This window comes from Nestor notabilis, unplaced genomic scaffold (assembly GCF_000696875.1).
Source record: "Nestor notabilis isolate BGI_N333 unplaced genomic scaffold, ASM69687v1 scaffold12810, whole genome shotgun sequence".
Classification (NCBI taxonomy): Eukaryota; Metazoa; Chordata; class Aves; order Psittaciformes; family Psittacidae; genus Nestor; species Nestor notabilis.
The window spans coordinates 60,443-75,334 of record NW_009911624.1 but is presented as its reverse complement, the minus strand read 5'-3'; the positions used below and the strand labels follow the sequence as shown (position 1 = coordinate 75,334).

The following is a 14,892-nucleotide window of genomic DNA, read 5'->3' as shown; positions in this document are numbered from 1 at the left end:
ATTCTATGATTCTATGATTCTATGAAGTTGCATATAGCTTAATTCCTGATGTCTTTGTGAAGCCAACCTTACAAAACTTTTGGCATTTTTTAGTGTAGCGACAATAATTAAATAATTAATACTTTGTGTACCTAATTCACTTTCATAAATGTGCAGCACTGAAAAATTCGTTCTGTTTTAACATGGTCTTTCAGCCTATTATGATTCATCATGCTTGTCTGTTTTTTCTTTGCAGAAAGTCTATTGCTTACAGGAGCAATGAGCTTCTTGACAAGATCAAAACTGCTGGGATTGGAGACAGACCTCTGGTGTGGGTATCACATAGCATGGGTGGTAAGTACATTGCCTGTTTGATACAAAGTATTTATTTGCTATTATATTTCAGAATAACCTGTTGAACAAATTCAGTATGAAATGCAATTATTCAGAGTAGTTTATCAAAAACCATTTGCAAAGACTTAAAAATAGAAATAGATTTCTTCTTTCTTAATGCATTGTATTCATCAGCATATACATTTTGAAAGGATTTTTGTTGCTGTTTGTTTTTACTATGTTGATTTAAAAACATAAAATCAATGAGTTGAAATTCATGTAAATGGGAACCCAGAGGCAAAATTTTCTCCATGATCAGGCATATAGTGAATGCCATTAGCAACATTTAAAGCAAACCAAAAATGGATTTGCATCATTCATTGATATTTCATTTTAATGCCTCTTCAGGTTTTGTTTGGGTTTGTTTTGAACTTAATCTTACATATTTGACGAACTAAGGGCTAATCAGCTGAGGCAAGAATATGGTTAGTTGTTTCATGGGTAATATAGCATGATCATTATTTTCACAGTGGTTTAGATCCCTGCATTAATTCAGTTTCTCTTGCCAGGTCTTCTAGTCAAAAAGATGCTGGTGGATGCTTCCAAGAATCCAGAAATGGAGAAAATTGTAAACAACACCAGAGGAATCATATTTTATAGTGTACCTCACCATGGTTCCCAGCTGGCTGAATATTCTGTAAATGCCAGATATCTTCTCTTTCCGTCTGCGGAAGTTAAAGAGCTCAGCAAGGGTACGCTCGCTTTGCTACCATTTCACAACGGGGGTCTATGCTAATCCATTCTGGAAGCTACTTTTCTAAATCATGCTGTCAGAAAAAGCTGGATAAAACCCACCTTTTTATGTTTTGGGTTGGGTGTTGAATCCTGAGTAACTTTCATTTGATTGCAGAAGTGAGGGGGGAAAAAGGGCATCAGAACTGGTTTGTAGAAGAGTAGTATGGGCCATTTAGCAATGTAGTAATTCAGCATATGCTGGACTTCAGACCCTTACCTTCTAAATAATTCCATGCTAAGCAGAAATAAAAAAGTGTTGCGTATGATAGCTGGGAAGAATGGATTAAAAGCGAAATGGTACTTCTTTTCCTGGAGTACTAATTTTTCCAAAACATTTCTAGGAATGCAGTCTAGACAAATGCTATAATCTTACGTTCAAGATAACACTGCATAAATAATGTTGCTCTTTCTCAGATTCTCCTGCCCTGAAAGAGTTGAATGATGACTTCCTGTCTCTTGCCAACGATAAGAAATTTTCAGTGCTGAGTTTCGTAGAAACCTTACCAATACACATAAACAGTATGATAAAACTGCACATTGTACCTCTGGAATCAGCAAGTAAGTCAAATAGCCATTTAATTTATATGTATATATTCATGTAAGCATCGTTAACAAGGAAGGATTAGAAATGCTATGGTAGGAAGACCTGGAAAAAAAATGCATCTGTTATATTGCAGAGTTTTTGTTTTAAACTTTTGGCTTGTTTGAAACTACAGTCTCCCTGCTGAGGTCAGAGGCAGCTACATTTGTATCTTAGAATAGCAATTGTTTGTTTTGATTTTTCTAAGTGTGAGGAACACCTGTTGAAAAAACCCTGGTCTAAGGTTACATTGTTGTTGTCCTTTCTTTTGTAGTTATGAATAACTATTGTTTATTATTGTATAGATAAGCTGAATAGTGCTTTATAATCTCCCATGAATTTCAGTTATTTCCTCCTTTAAAAAGAAAAAGCAAGAAAATTAGCAAACTGCTAATGGAAGGAAAAAGTTACAACACTGGTTTTTCGGTGTTAAGAATCCATTATTTTCCATACCTCAGGTACTCAAGCAGTAGTTCCCTCCATCTTTCTGCCTTTTGGAGAAGGGAAAACCAGACAGTGCTTTGTTCATGGGTGTTCAACTTAGAGAATTGGTTTAAGTCTGGTATTTTCAGGTTTTCCTGAGAAAAACCATCTTCTGCACTGCCCAAGGTACCCGTAAGGCATTGAACAGAAACCATTGCTTTGTTGGGTTTTAGATCAGGCTTTCCACCAGCAAGGTGCAAGGTTATTGCTTTGAAAAAACAGGGACTATATATCCCTGTTTTCCTGAGTCAATATTTAGCAGTATTTTGTCAGCGTGTCTTCTCAGGAAGCACTTTTTTGTGAAAATGTTGCTGATGCAATTTTACTGGCAAGGACTGAAAAACTGGGCATTCTTTTTAACAAAATAAAATGAAAAAGAGGTCTGGATAAGAGAGCGCACAAGTAGGTCCTGTGCACTTAAAATTTTGTCACATGTTTCTCCTCTTCTAGAGATGACACACAATGCAGCACGTGAGCTCTTGTGAAAAGCCTATGGAGGGCACATGACAGTTCAGTGGCATGCCATTCATTTTGTTCAAAACCCAGGCTGACAAGCAATATGCTCTCTGTTTCTTACATGCATGCTTGCACATGTGAAGGCAAACCTTCATCCTGCTCTAGTCTTATTCTACATGGTTAAAGATAGAGTTCCAAGCAAAATGGAAGATTTCTCAGGAGGTTGACTGAATAGATAATAAACTGGAATGTGGCAGTCATGGCATCCTAACTGGAAAGTTCACTAGTAGTGATAGTGATAGTAGAGGTGAAAGCCGTAGTGTGCCCCAAAATCAGTAGCTGAAAATGAAATACTTGTATTCTACAATTAAGTAATCTAAATTTTCCATTTCCCCTGAAATGCGTGTAGTGATTTGTGGCATATTTCAGGTTCATTCTAGTTCCATATTTAATCTCCACATCAAAGTATTTTTTTAAGGAATGTGGGCAATTAGTGGGTATCCAGATTCTGATCGTCTAGATTTAAACCCTGTCCCTGTACACGTCAATGCTTAAACTTCAGTCAGGACTTAGCTGTCAGTCAGATGCTGGTAAGTGAAGTTTTGATTCTTCACAGTTGTCTATGTGGAGAAATGTACATTAGTGTACTCCAAATAAAGGCAGTTCAACTCTAACCTGGTGGTTTACCACTGTGGGTTTTGTAGCAGCCTATAGCTCTGTCTGACTATAACCGTGTGTATTGATGCTTTTAGCACATTAGAAAATAACCAAGACAAAACAGTTAAATTGAAGATAGGCAAAGCTGCTTTTGAGAGAGGAATTGCTAATGCAAGATGTGCTTTTCAGTCTAGGTGATGTTACTAACTTCTGTAATTTTTTCTTCCTGTTTTTTTTTTTTCCCTCTCCCAGAGTTAGGAATTGGAGACCTTATTCCAGTGGATGTTAATCATCTAAATATTTGTAAGCCAAAGAAGAAAGATGCTTTCCTGTACCAACATACATTGAAATTCATTCAAGATGTTTTAGCTCAAGAACTTGGAGACTGATGTTTTGCCATCCTTGGCTGTTTATTTCCTCCATTTGGTATAACACAGTAAGTTCTTCTCCTAACATTTGTTAGGGGATATGTAGAACTACAAAGATGCTATTTCAATAGTATCTGCTGCTAAAGTAATTTCAGTACATCTCCAACTTAGACACTTCTCCAACTTATTTCTAAAATGTATTCAAAACACATACAAACCGAAGTCCTATAAACCTGGCAAAAAGAGAATGTGTGTTCTCTTGTGACCATGATCTGTCGACAAAATGTGTGTAAATTCTCCAGCACTTAGTCTACAAATATCCCTCTGGAGCAACTCAGCTTGACTATGGAAAATGCCCAGGGTATCTTCTTTTTCAAGAACAAATAGAAAAAGAGCTTTCTGGAGGTGGGTGCTCTCATTAAGGTAATCTGGGACTAAAATCTTACAGAGAGGATCAGAAACAGGTGGTAATTAGTTGTGTCAAAGGGGAGCAGCAGCATGTGGCTTTGGTTTACATGACATGTTAAGTAGTCTGACTGGCGCCTGAAGAAACTTATCCAAGTCAAGGAAAGTAGCATTTTGGTCTAGTAGCCAAATTACAGGAGGTTTTGTAATTTCCTTTTCATTTAATAGACCACCCAGATTTGTCAGCAAATATGACTTCTGTTTTCTGTTAGAGATGGGTTGGTTGCATAGACAACTGCAGTTGTTTTAATCTGTTTGTACTAATGAAAACAAAAGCAGTGTTCACCTTGTACATTTCTCTCTTAACCTTAGCAACTTGTGAGATTGCTTTCTTTAGAACAGTGTGTATCTGATCAGACTCACAGCATTTCTGTGCTTATTCACGTGGAAGATACAGAACAAAGGTTTAGGTCTTTTGCTTTACTCTTGGGACATATGGAGAAGATGGCACATTCAAATCCCTGGCTCATGTTACTCATTTAGAAACTTCTTCTTCAGCTGATTTAAAGAAGAGCATTGGAAAATGCTCAAGTGGAATAAGTCAAATATAGGCCCTGACAAGTAACTAATGCACAGAATTTGGAGCTCAGGTACAGAAAAGTAATGCAGGAATAAATTCAGGTGATCTTAAGTCCCACTGGAAATGTGGAAGATCCCAGATGTTCTGGATTGTTGGGGCCCAAGCGTGTTTAGCAGTGTAGATACAGAGAAAAGACAGCAGTGTTGTCTTACTTGAGTTTATGTTTATTTTAAGGATACCATATCAGTACTGATAATAAAAAGTATTTTTAAGCAAAAAGAAAATATGACAGCACTCAGTCATTCTTTTAAAGTCTTAGATAGTTTGCAATGTAGTTAAAAGCAGCCTTGTCTTATTGTGGTCTCTTCCTTTCTTCCACTTAACCCTCAACCTTCTGAAAACAAACATAGACTATGATAAGGCTACTCTGTCCTAGCTGACCACTGGTTAAATAAGGCCTGTACTGATGACAGGCTTAAGATGTCTCTTAACATCACTCACATGAAATGGATCTAATATTACTGGCCTTAAAATTACAGCTGTGAAAGCTACCAGAGAGGTGGGATGTGCCTTGCAGTTCTGCACGGGCTTGGTGCAGGCACCAGTGGCCATTGCAGTCCTGCCAGGTTCTGAGGCCACCTCAGCTGTTCCTACTTTAAGGCACTCCAGCCCAGGAGGACACTAGATCTGAAAATACACTTCTGGAAGTTGAGCTTTGACCTGCTGGAGTTGCACAGTGGAATTCACAAAAGCAATGCAGAGCAGTAGAGCACCACGCTGGCAAGAAGAGCATGTTTTCCCCCTAACCAAGATGTAGGTAAGAACACTGCATGGAGGTATTTCAGATAGAAAATGTAACAAAACTGTCATAACTTCTAAAGAGGTTTATCTTTTTTACACTGTGCTTTGAATATATTATTTAAATATATTTACTGAGTGTAAATATATTAGAACACTTTGTATGCACAAAGTAGAGGGTATGTGGAATTCATTGTGAATAGACAAGACTTCTAATAACTGAATGTGTGTTTAGTGTGACAGATCTCGTATGGATTTTTAACAGATTTCTTTGGCTTACAGGGATTCACGTCAGTAACATTACATGTTCGTCTCACTAGATGCATCTATGTTTTATAACTGTAACTGTAACTCTGTGGCAACTTTCTCCTTTTTGTAATTGTGTATATATATGTGTGTAACTTTTAAAACTGATATTTTAAGGGGAAGTTGGGGGTTGTTTTTTTTAATATAGTAATGACATGTGTTTTTAAAAATGTACTAGATATGCCATAAAATATATTAAAGTTGAATGATGTGCCAAATGAGTGCTCTGGACCATGTTCACTTTTGTTAAAGACATGCTTTGGTTTTTAGTGACTGTCTCATGCTGGGAGAGGGCCATATTTACCCTTCACCTTTGGTAAGAGACGTAGTACTGGGGGCGCAGTCGGTCATCAATGTTTGACAAAATGAACAGCTTTTCAGTTGTGCTTTTGGATTTTGCAGTAGGGCCTCCTAAACCCTGTACCGACATTGGTTTGAGGGCCAGAAGGTCTGTTGCATAGCATTTGTATCTGCTTGCCATTAGAAACTTAAGCTTTTGTGCTTCTCTGGTGTCACATTATCAGAATATTGCCTTTATGTCAGTTCTTAGATCTGAAATGATGTCCTTTATCTCTCCTAGCTGGGGAACCAGCTTGCAGGTGTGGCTGACAGGTACATGTGAGTTGTCTCATGTACCTGCAAAGATGGTATCTATCTTGTCTGTGTTGCGGCATCCAGGACTAAAGCAGGAAGGGCTAATAGTTCATTAATCTTTTTGCACTTGTGGTCCAGCCCTCTTGTATAACTGTACTGGTATTTCTAGTAGCAACAGTCATCAAGTTTTTAATTCCTGTGATTACAGTAGTGTAAACTGGGTTTCACTCTGATTTCTGCTCGTGGTGCCAGGCAGCAGCTAGACTGGAGAAAGTTTTCCATCAGGTGAAAATGGCAATTCTGGACAAAAAGGAGAAAGCAAAAATGTCTGTCAGAGTGGAAATTCTAAATAATATTTTGGGGCTGGTTCTCTTTGTTTGCTTCAGTGATCAGCCACCTAAAAAAGCTTAATCGTGAATGAGAATGGTCTGAGTTTGCTGTAGAGGTTTCCCAAACACAGAGCAAGTCTGACCCTGCTTTGCTTCTGACCATTAAAACTAGAACAGGTCACAAGTGCCTGCCTCTGAAAAAATCACTTGGCTAGGGTGCTGGGCATCAGTATGGAAGATAATCTGTAGAGCCAGGAGGTTCCTCATTCATTGCTGTAACCTTTTCAGCTTTTCATTCCTTTCCCTTGATTTGCTGTGATTGACCAGTGTATGCTGTCATTGATGCTATAAACCAGCTAGCAGACAGGATTCATACTTTAAGAGGCAGCTGGCCACATACATAGTCATAAGGTAGAATGCTAAAGGCCAGATACTTCTCTTATTCAAGGAGAGTAATAAAACAGATTTTATTTGACTTGTATAAATCCAGTTTAATGGGCTTTCCTGCTACCTCTTTCATTAACATGTAAATTAGCTGTCCTAGAACTGTTAATTATCTTTGCAGAAAACATGGCTATGGCCATATAACGTACTCTTTTTTACTGTTCTTGATGTTTCAAACCGAAGTGTGCCCATAAATATTCACTGTATCTTTTTTTGTTATGAAGAGGACGAAGAGGTTACGGCTCTGTGTTGTCTTGTAGGAAAACAACTATCTGGCTTCAGCATTATTCACCAGCCTGCTACCACATTGAACTGGCTCTCACGTAAGAAGCTTAGCACTGCATTTGGTTGGTTTGGCCTTTGAAGGATTTGGAGATGTTTTTTGAAGTGCCTGGCAAACAAGGGAGCAGAGGAGGATGGCAGGTGCTCAGATAAAGGCAGCAGTTGCTCTTACAGGGTGTTCTGTGTCCAAAATTTGGCAGTGGCAGTGAAACAGGTAGGCATAAAAAGGAGGATGATGGCTGAATTCCAGCTTCCAAGAAGCTGAGAACAAGTAAATTGTTTTTCATATTAAAAAAATCCTAATTCTGAACACCAAATTCTGAACTTTTAAAATACATCTTTCCTGAAAAAAAACACCAAGGCTTTTTTTTTTTGGCTTCACCAACTGCTTAAAAGTGGTCTCTGTCCTTTAATAATAAAGTTCTTGATGCTTCTCTTAAGAAGTCACCATGACAGGCTGCAATCTGTTTATCATTTTCAACTGCCTGCTTTGAACAAATGGCATCCACAGGGTACAGTTCCACTGCACAGGCAAGGCAGCGAGAGCAGGTAAGACACATATAGCACCATGGATTATCTATCTATCTTTGCCAAAATCTTGGGTTCCTGAGAAGCGTGACTGCTGGCTTGCTAATAAACGCGAGAGAACTTCATTATGAAGATAAAGCCCCCTTTGAGCTAAGCAATACTTCATGAATCAGCCACCCTAGTAAGTGAACACTAGGTGCACCTGAGGGAGAAGGAGGACAGGCACACAGGAGTACTTGCATGTTATCCACAGTGATTAACAGGGGCTGCTTCCCTTAGCACTGCTGTGGTGGTATGAACCATTGCGCATTATCATCATTTAAACCTTTTGTTCTTGAGAACGTGCACAGAACAGATGATGGTGACTGCCTGTTAGTCTTCGTGTGTTGCAGCTGCCTCCAAGGTGTGCCCCCGTTGCAGATGCACAGTGCCCCTGAGCAACAGCTTTTTCTTCTTTTTAGTGGTGCACATGCTGCTTAAATGCAGCCTTGATTGCAGTTGCCCATGTCTAGTTCCATTTCTTAGCCTTCCCAGCTCATGTCCAGTGATACCCTGCTGCAGCACAGCTTTATCGCAGCTGCTGGGGGATGGGAATGGGGTGCACATGGCAGCTCCTTCCCTGGTACAAAACAAACAGGCTGCACAGCTGATGATCAGCAGGCACACACAGCGAGAGCAGTAGCTCTACACATGTCCACCACCTACCTGCCTACTGGTTTGGTGTTCAAGGTGAGTTTTACTATGAGTGAGCAAATTAGGCTACAAGAGACTGCTCCCCACTGCAAGGGGGTTCTGCTGGTCCCAGTCACATGCTTGTGCCTTAGTTTCAGGATGTAACAGCTTGTGTCGCATGTGTATGGACTTGGGTTCCAATAGCAGCTCTTTCCTCATCTGCATTGTAGAAATAAAAGACTGCCATGGCATTTTCCTACAAAGCACAGGATGCAAACAAACAAGGACACAACTACTGAATTACTAAACTGCCTTTAGCATAAGACATGATTATGCCAATGACTTCAGCCATCAGCTGGTCTCAGCTACTCTCCGTAGTTCCATAGTTAATACATAAGCAGACTACAGTGTTTCTTCAAAAAGGGACTGTCACTGTCCATGTGCTATTTCATTGTGAAGTATGTTTTTTGGCATTGGCTTCCTAGGAACAAAAACTATGGTGAGTTTTGGAACTGTGATAGAAAACCAACTGGGGATGCCTCTGATGTCTTTCTAGGTCAGAGCATTGTTTTGAGTAGCTCCCCAGTCCTTTCAGAACAGCTGAGGTGTGTTATTACAGTGCCATTAACAGCACAGCACTTGAGAGGTCTGTTGTAATACACATGTTCACTTGCCTGGGCTGGAGTAAACCCAGGTATTTCTTGCTGACCACCTCTCCTGGTTCTGCTGTACAGCCTCACAGCATCACAGCACACAGTGTGCCTCTTACTTTAACACAGGAATGAGTTTAACAAGACAAGCACTAGGGCCTGCCAGCACCACAGCTAGGTGAGATCTACAAGAAAGTACCGCCTAAGCCTTGACTGCACAACAGAAAGTAACTAGCAGAAAAATGCCAGTGTTACTGTTGTAGTTATACTGGTGTCTACTCCCCTTCTGGGTGTTAGTTCCAGAATAACTGCAGCAGTCCAGCTGTTTAAGATAAGGGTGCTTTATTTCAAATGACACAAATGGATTAATACATAAATTTCACAGGAAAAGGTTTTTCTTAAGGTCTTTTTTCCATACATTATTACATGTTCTTATATATGATTTGTACCTGAAATGAAATAAAACATCTTAAGATGGATTAATAAAAAGAAATAACTTAGAATAAAGAACTTTTCAAACAAGCTGTAGAGAACGTTATGTTGTATATACTCTATACACGTCCCTCCAGGGGCAGAATTTTATCTTTAAACATGAAATGTAGCCTGGACAGATGATCTATTCCCTTAAATAAAAATCTTTGTGCAAAGATTTATTTTGCATTACAATTACGATTTCTATAGGAACAATAAGGGGACAAAATTTTACAATTCTAAATCAGTATTTGCCTTCACGAAGCTATTTTTGTTTTGCTCTAAGACAAGCAGTTTGTTGAACCCTTCTGACAGGCCACTACTGTCTTCATCATCACTAAATGTAACCCAGTGACTGAAATCCTTCAAGCTGGGGTGGTTTAGATTTTCTGAGGTGTGTGCTGGAGAAGTAGCTGATGCCACCTGCATAGAAAGAGGGCAGGAACAATCCAGGTCCAAAAGATTGGTGTTCTCTGCAAGGGAGCTGGTATCCGGGAGCTGTGCATGCTGGCTGCCTGGTACAGGAGGGTGCTGAAGGTTGGCCATCAATTCTGTGGCGCTTGGCGCCAACTGCTTAGTTGTGTTGTCTTCTGGGCTGGTAGAGGAGGTAGGAGCTGAGAGAGAGGCCTGCATGGGGCTGTGAGCATCCTGAGCCTGAAGGCAGAGCCCAGGATTGTTGTTGTTGGAGTTGAACATTAGCCCACTAAAAAGTGGGTTGTCGCTGCTCTGGAGAACTTGCAGATGAAGAGCTGCAGGAGCTGACTTCTTTCTTCGTGGTGGCACCTTTGGGGCAAAGGAGGTGTTTTGGGGAGGCAGTGTGATGGCCTCGGCCATGCTGGAGATGGGGGGCTGGCTTTCACTGCTCCCCCTGCTCTCCTGAGGCTTCCCAGGTTGTGTGGTTCTGGGCTTTGGGACTGGGGTAATCTTGGTCGGAGTAAGAATAGGTCCAGCTTCTAGACAGGGCTCTGGAAAGCCGAAAGGAGACTGTGCTGGCTGTTGGTCAAACTGCTCTTCTGTAGATGTGGCCTGAGGGGAAAAAGGAACAAGAAATTTGAGACTAAAAAGGGTACCTTAAACTGTGAGTCACTGCTAGTGCAAGTCTTATGGATGGCATTACTGAGAAAAGCTGACAGCACTGGAAGAAAAAAGAGCAGTACAAAGAGGAGGCTTGACAGCGCCGTTTTACACTGCACCCGCTTGGTTCTGTTCTCACGCATCGTGCCTTGGACCTGTGCTCATTTACAAAGTGCTGTCTGAGGACGAGGACACTACAGCTTGTTCACTCCCTGTAGGAGAAATACATCTCTTTCTGACAGCTTCTCTTTCCTGTTAGGATTTTTCTCCAGGCCCAATAAACACTGCTATGAAGAGTTAGTTATGTTACATCTCTCTGCTGGCTAATATTTAAGCAAGAATGCGTAGGGAGGGTGGAATTAGCACATGCCTTTGGGTATGTGCTGATAGATAAGGCTGAAGGACAATTAGCTTCAGTTGACACAATAAATGCATTAATAGCTCTGTCATGTCTCAATGATGCTAGGAACAGAAGCTAAAAGTAAGCTCTCAAACTACAGTCTAGCATATATTCACCATTTAAAAATCCATAAATAACAGGAGTCCAGCTCAGTCCAGGAGAGAAAGGGCTGCTTCAGATTTCTCACAACTCTGTGTGACTGAATGAAAGCATTTGAATTCTTTATTATTCTTTCATGGTATTAAAATCTACAGGCTTTTCAATGCAGCCAGAATACTTAGTATTTCATAATGCACATATCCCCTTGCCACTTCTGTCTACATGTTGTTGGTAAGTGGCCTACATTTGCTTGCATGCTTTCTTAACGATAGAACTGCATTGGGTAGAGGTTTTCAAGTCCACAACTCCCATCTGAACTCACTCGGAGGAAGGAGTGGAAGTCTGAAGCAGAGTCAAACTGAAATAGATAGATCCTGCAGGACAGCTCATGTAACTAACACTAAAACAGCAAACCCTCTGAGCGCCTTTCGGGAGCACCTTGGGAATGGTACCAACACAAACAGACCATTCCTTGTTACTGAGTGTTTAAGAAAAGGGCACGCACTGCCTGTTCAGGGTTTTTTTCTTCTGTGAATGTGCAAAGTAGAGACAGCACAAAGTCCATGATAGGGAAAGGATGAATGCCTTTACAATGAAAGGCAAGGCAGGAGTCCCAGCAACTTAGAATAGAGCTTCCTAGCAGATGTTCTGTCAAAGGAAGAGTATAAAACATTCTATTTGTCTTTCTTTTGTACTTAAATTTCTTTCACCATTAAATAATCATTTTAGCAGCTCTAGAGGTGAAGAACTATTATCTCTATTGTAGAGACCTGACAAGGACCTCCAGGCTTGCATTTTTAAGAACTCTTGAGTAGAATCCAGAATTAAAAGTGAAAGGCTGAATCCCATTACAAGGTGCGTGAGCAAAGTTAGATGTCTCTGAACAGGATACAGAACAGCATACTGATGATGAAGCTGCCTTAAATCATTACGGAGCAGACCACTCATGATACGGTCAGAAGTAAACGCTGTGATAAAGAAGGGATGAGTCTTAAATCCTGAGAAGCTTTAGCCAAACCAGAAGAAAAGCAACAAAATCTAAAGGAATGGACTGAGAAGTAGAAAAGCTGAATACGACCAAGTAAGGAACTCACAGCTCTCTTCTCTTTCTGATCTTTCTTACATTTTTATGCCTTGGTGAACTACAATACACAAAATCGTTTCAGTGCCTGCTGGCTAAGAACTTCAAATGACAGGACTTCATACATAAAACTGTAACAGGCCAACCCTCCTACCGTCATTCACATCGTGTAATGGAAGCTGGATGCATTTTGCTGCAAGTATCTTACATTTTCCACCTTAACTCCAGTCCTTTGCAGTGGTACTGGCTTCTTCGTAGTTGGAACTTTGGGTGGTGGGCGATGGGGCACAAGCACTGGTCCTGCATGTGACCCTTGAAATGATGCTGACTTTGTCAAGCTGGGAAGAGGCTCAGCTTTGGTGAAGGACTGGTTTTTAGTTGGAGCAGGCTTTACTGCATCTTCTTGTAGTCCTGAAAAACAAAACCAAATAGTGTCTTGGCCTGATCAGAATGTAGCTTCAAGGTAATATCTTTCATGGTCATGTTTCCTAAAAAGTGCATGCCTAAAGGGCTGGCTCAGGCCAGGAAGGCATGTTCTAGAAATAAACCCATACCTCTGCGATCCTGTCACATCTGTAGGAGGCAGTTAGGGAAATACTCCCCTGCCTGAAATAATTTCATGCCAACCCAGCAGTGCTGTGCCACCATTTGGCCAAGTGGAAAACACACTGGCTGGGGGTCAGGAGTACTGGCTCAAGTCCTGAGTCTCCTTTTGCCTTGGTTTCTTTATCTGGAAAATCAAGGTAATGCTGCTAAGCACATCTTGTACTTTGGGAAGAACTGTAAATGCCAACTGGTGGTACAGCACAAGGGACTGAAAGTGATGCTGACAGAACAAGCTTCCTGAGTGAAATGCTTAATGTGAATTTCAGAATCAATGGAGAGTAAATGCGATTTCAAAGCCAAATGAGCAGCACTCTCTGAGGAACAAACATCAAGATGCCTTTATGATATTTCTGATTAAACTGGATTATTCCAGACTGTGTTTGCTCCATTTACACATGAAAAGGGACATTTTCTTTCTAAACTGAGAGCCTTGCAACCTCAGGTAGCTATCTCAGAGTCATGCTGCATTCCTTCTCATTCATATAGCATCAGCAGAAAGACAACTTGCAGCCCTAGAGGGTACATTCAAAACCACCTAAGTTTCAATAGCTGAGCTAGTTTCCTGTTCTAACCTGTTCTTGCAAGAAGCTCTTCTCCAGGGATTAGACAGTCTAAACAGAGAGTGTTTTTTTAGCTCAGCTGTTCAAGCTAAAGTAGTGCAAGATTCTGTGTAGGTTACAACTATACTTGCTGCCCAAATATGAACAGAATCCAGGTTATTTCTTCCACCGCTGTATTTGCTTTTTAGTTCTGCTTGGAGTAGTGAGCATTCACCAAACAGAACAGCAAATACTCTTTATGCAACCCTGAGCTAACAGAGGTACCATCGATCTAGTAAGATTCCATCTTTATCTTTTAATTTTCAGACTAAATCTGGAAATAAATAACCCAAGGTGCTCTTAGTAACAGGTTCTAAAATGAAATATACAACATGAGTCATCTTGGAAATGAAGGTCAGTGTTATCAAAACTGTCAGAGAATACCAAGAGCAACCTTGCAAGAAGGTGTATGTCAGTGTTCAGGTGAGTTTCTGAATAGAAATGTGTGCTTCTGGGCTATGATGGAATGGGTGAATACACCTGCAGTTTTCTTTAAATAAAGATTTCTGTGCTCACCTCCTTTAGCTTCCATGAGACATCTAATAGCTTCTTCTGCTTCCTCAGCTGTGGTGGTTTTGATCTGCTTGACGTTGTAAGGTTTACTTATTCCAGTCCGGACTTTAGGCTTAAAAAACCAATATGAGAATGAGTGATCTTGAAAGAGCTGATTTTTTTGTATGCCTGTCATGCTACAGCTAAGCTCACATACCTGCATAGCTCTGGTTTTGCCAGTGGCTGTTCAACAATCTATAAATAATACAGCAATGGTGGGGGGTCTTTTGGAAGATACTGTATCTTTGTTACCACTGGACAGACAGACCAATGGTTTACTGTCACAGCTAGTCCCCTAGCCATCAATACACTGGGGTTCTCATCCAACGAGACAGGAGTGGGGAGGTGTTTCCACATTCTGGTCTTGGTCCCCTCAGAGGGCTACCAGCCGTGCTGGCAATGGTCAGGAGTTGTATTCTGGGCACTAGCATGGCCCATCAAAAAAGAGGTGAGAAAAGAATCAAAGCATATTATCATGGTGTTGGAAATTCAAGTTAGCATCTGGCAAAACGCAGCACGTGGAATAAACCAACAGTGCCCCCAACAGTCTTGCACCACTCTCCTCCTTTGGCGTGCCTAATTCCTAGCAAATTAGTAACACTTACCTGGTGTCTAGCAGGTTCTACAATCTAGCATTACAGTACAAAGAAGTTCATCTTGGCATTTCCAGCTCAGGCATGTGATGGGCTGCCTTCCTTGTATGGCAGGTATGTCATGGAATCACAGAATGGTTTGGGTTGGAAGGGACCTTAAAGATCATTCAGTTCCAAC

At 40.7% G+C, this 14,892-nt stretch overlaps 2 protein-coding genes across 2 annotated transcripts in view; one reads left to right on the top strand and one right to left on the bottom strand.

Annotated features, from left to right (window-relative positions):
• Positions 1–241: 241 nt before the first annotated feature.
• Positions 242–3,829, top strand: SERAC1 (serine active site containing 1). The gene is made up of 4 exons (XM_010015703.1): positions 242–333; positions 882–1,064; positions 1,522–1,665; positions 3,536–3,829. The coding sequence occupies exons 1-4, from the start codon at positions 327–329 to the stop codon at positions 3,670–3,672; spliced, it is 471 nt and encodes a 156-aa protein (XP_010014005.1). The 5' UTR covers positions 242–326; the 3' UTR covers positions 3,673–3,829.
• A 6,112-nt stretch (positions 3,830–9,941) lies between these two features.
• The window catches only part of SYNJ2 (synaptojanin 2), a 58,626-nt gene continuing 53,675 nt past the window's right edge, over positions 9,942–14,892 (bottom strand). The window contains exons 25-27 of the mRNA XM_010015692.1: positions 14,086–14,194; positions 12,573–12,775; positions 9,942–10,736 (exon numbers count right to left, since the gene is read on the bottom strand). Coding sequence (XP_010013994.1) covers positions 9,942–10,736; positions 12,573–12,775; positions 14,086–14,194 — 1,107 coding nt within the window. The remainder of the gene's footprint in view (positions 10,737–12,572; positions 12,776–14,085; positions 14,195–14,892) is intronic.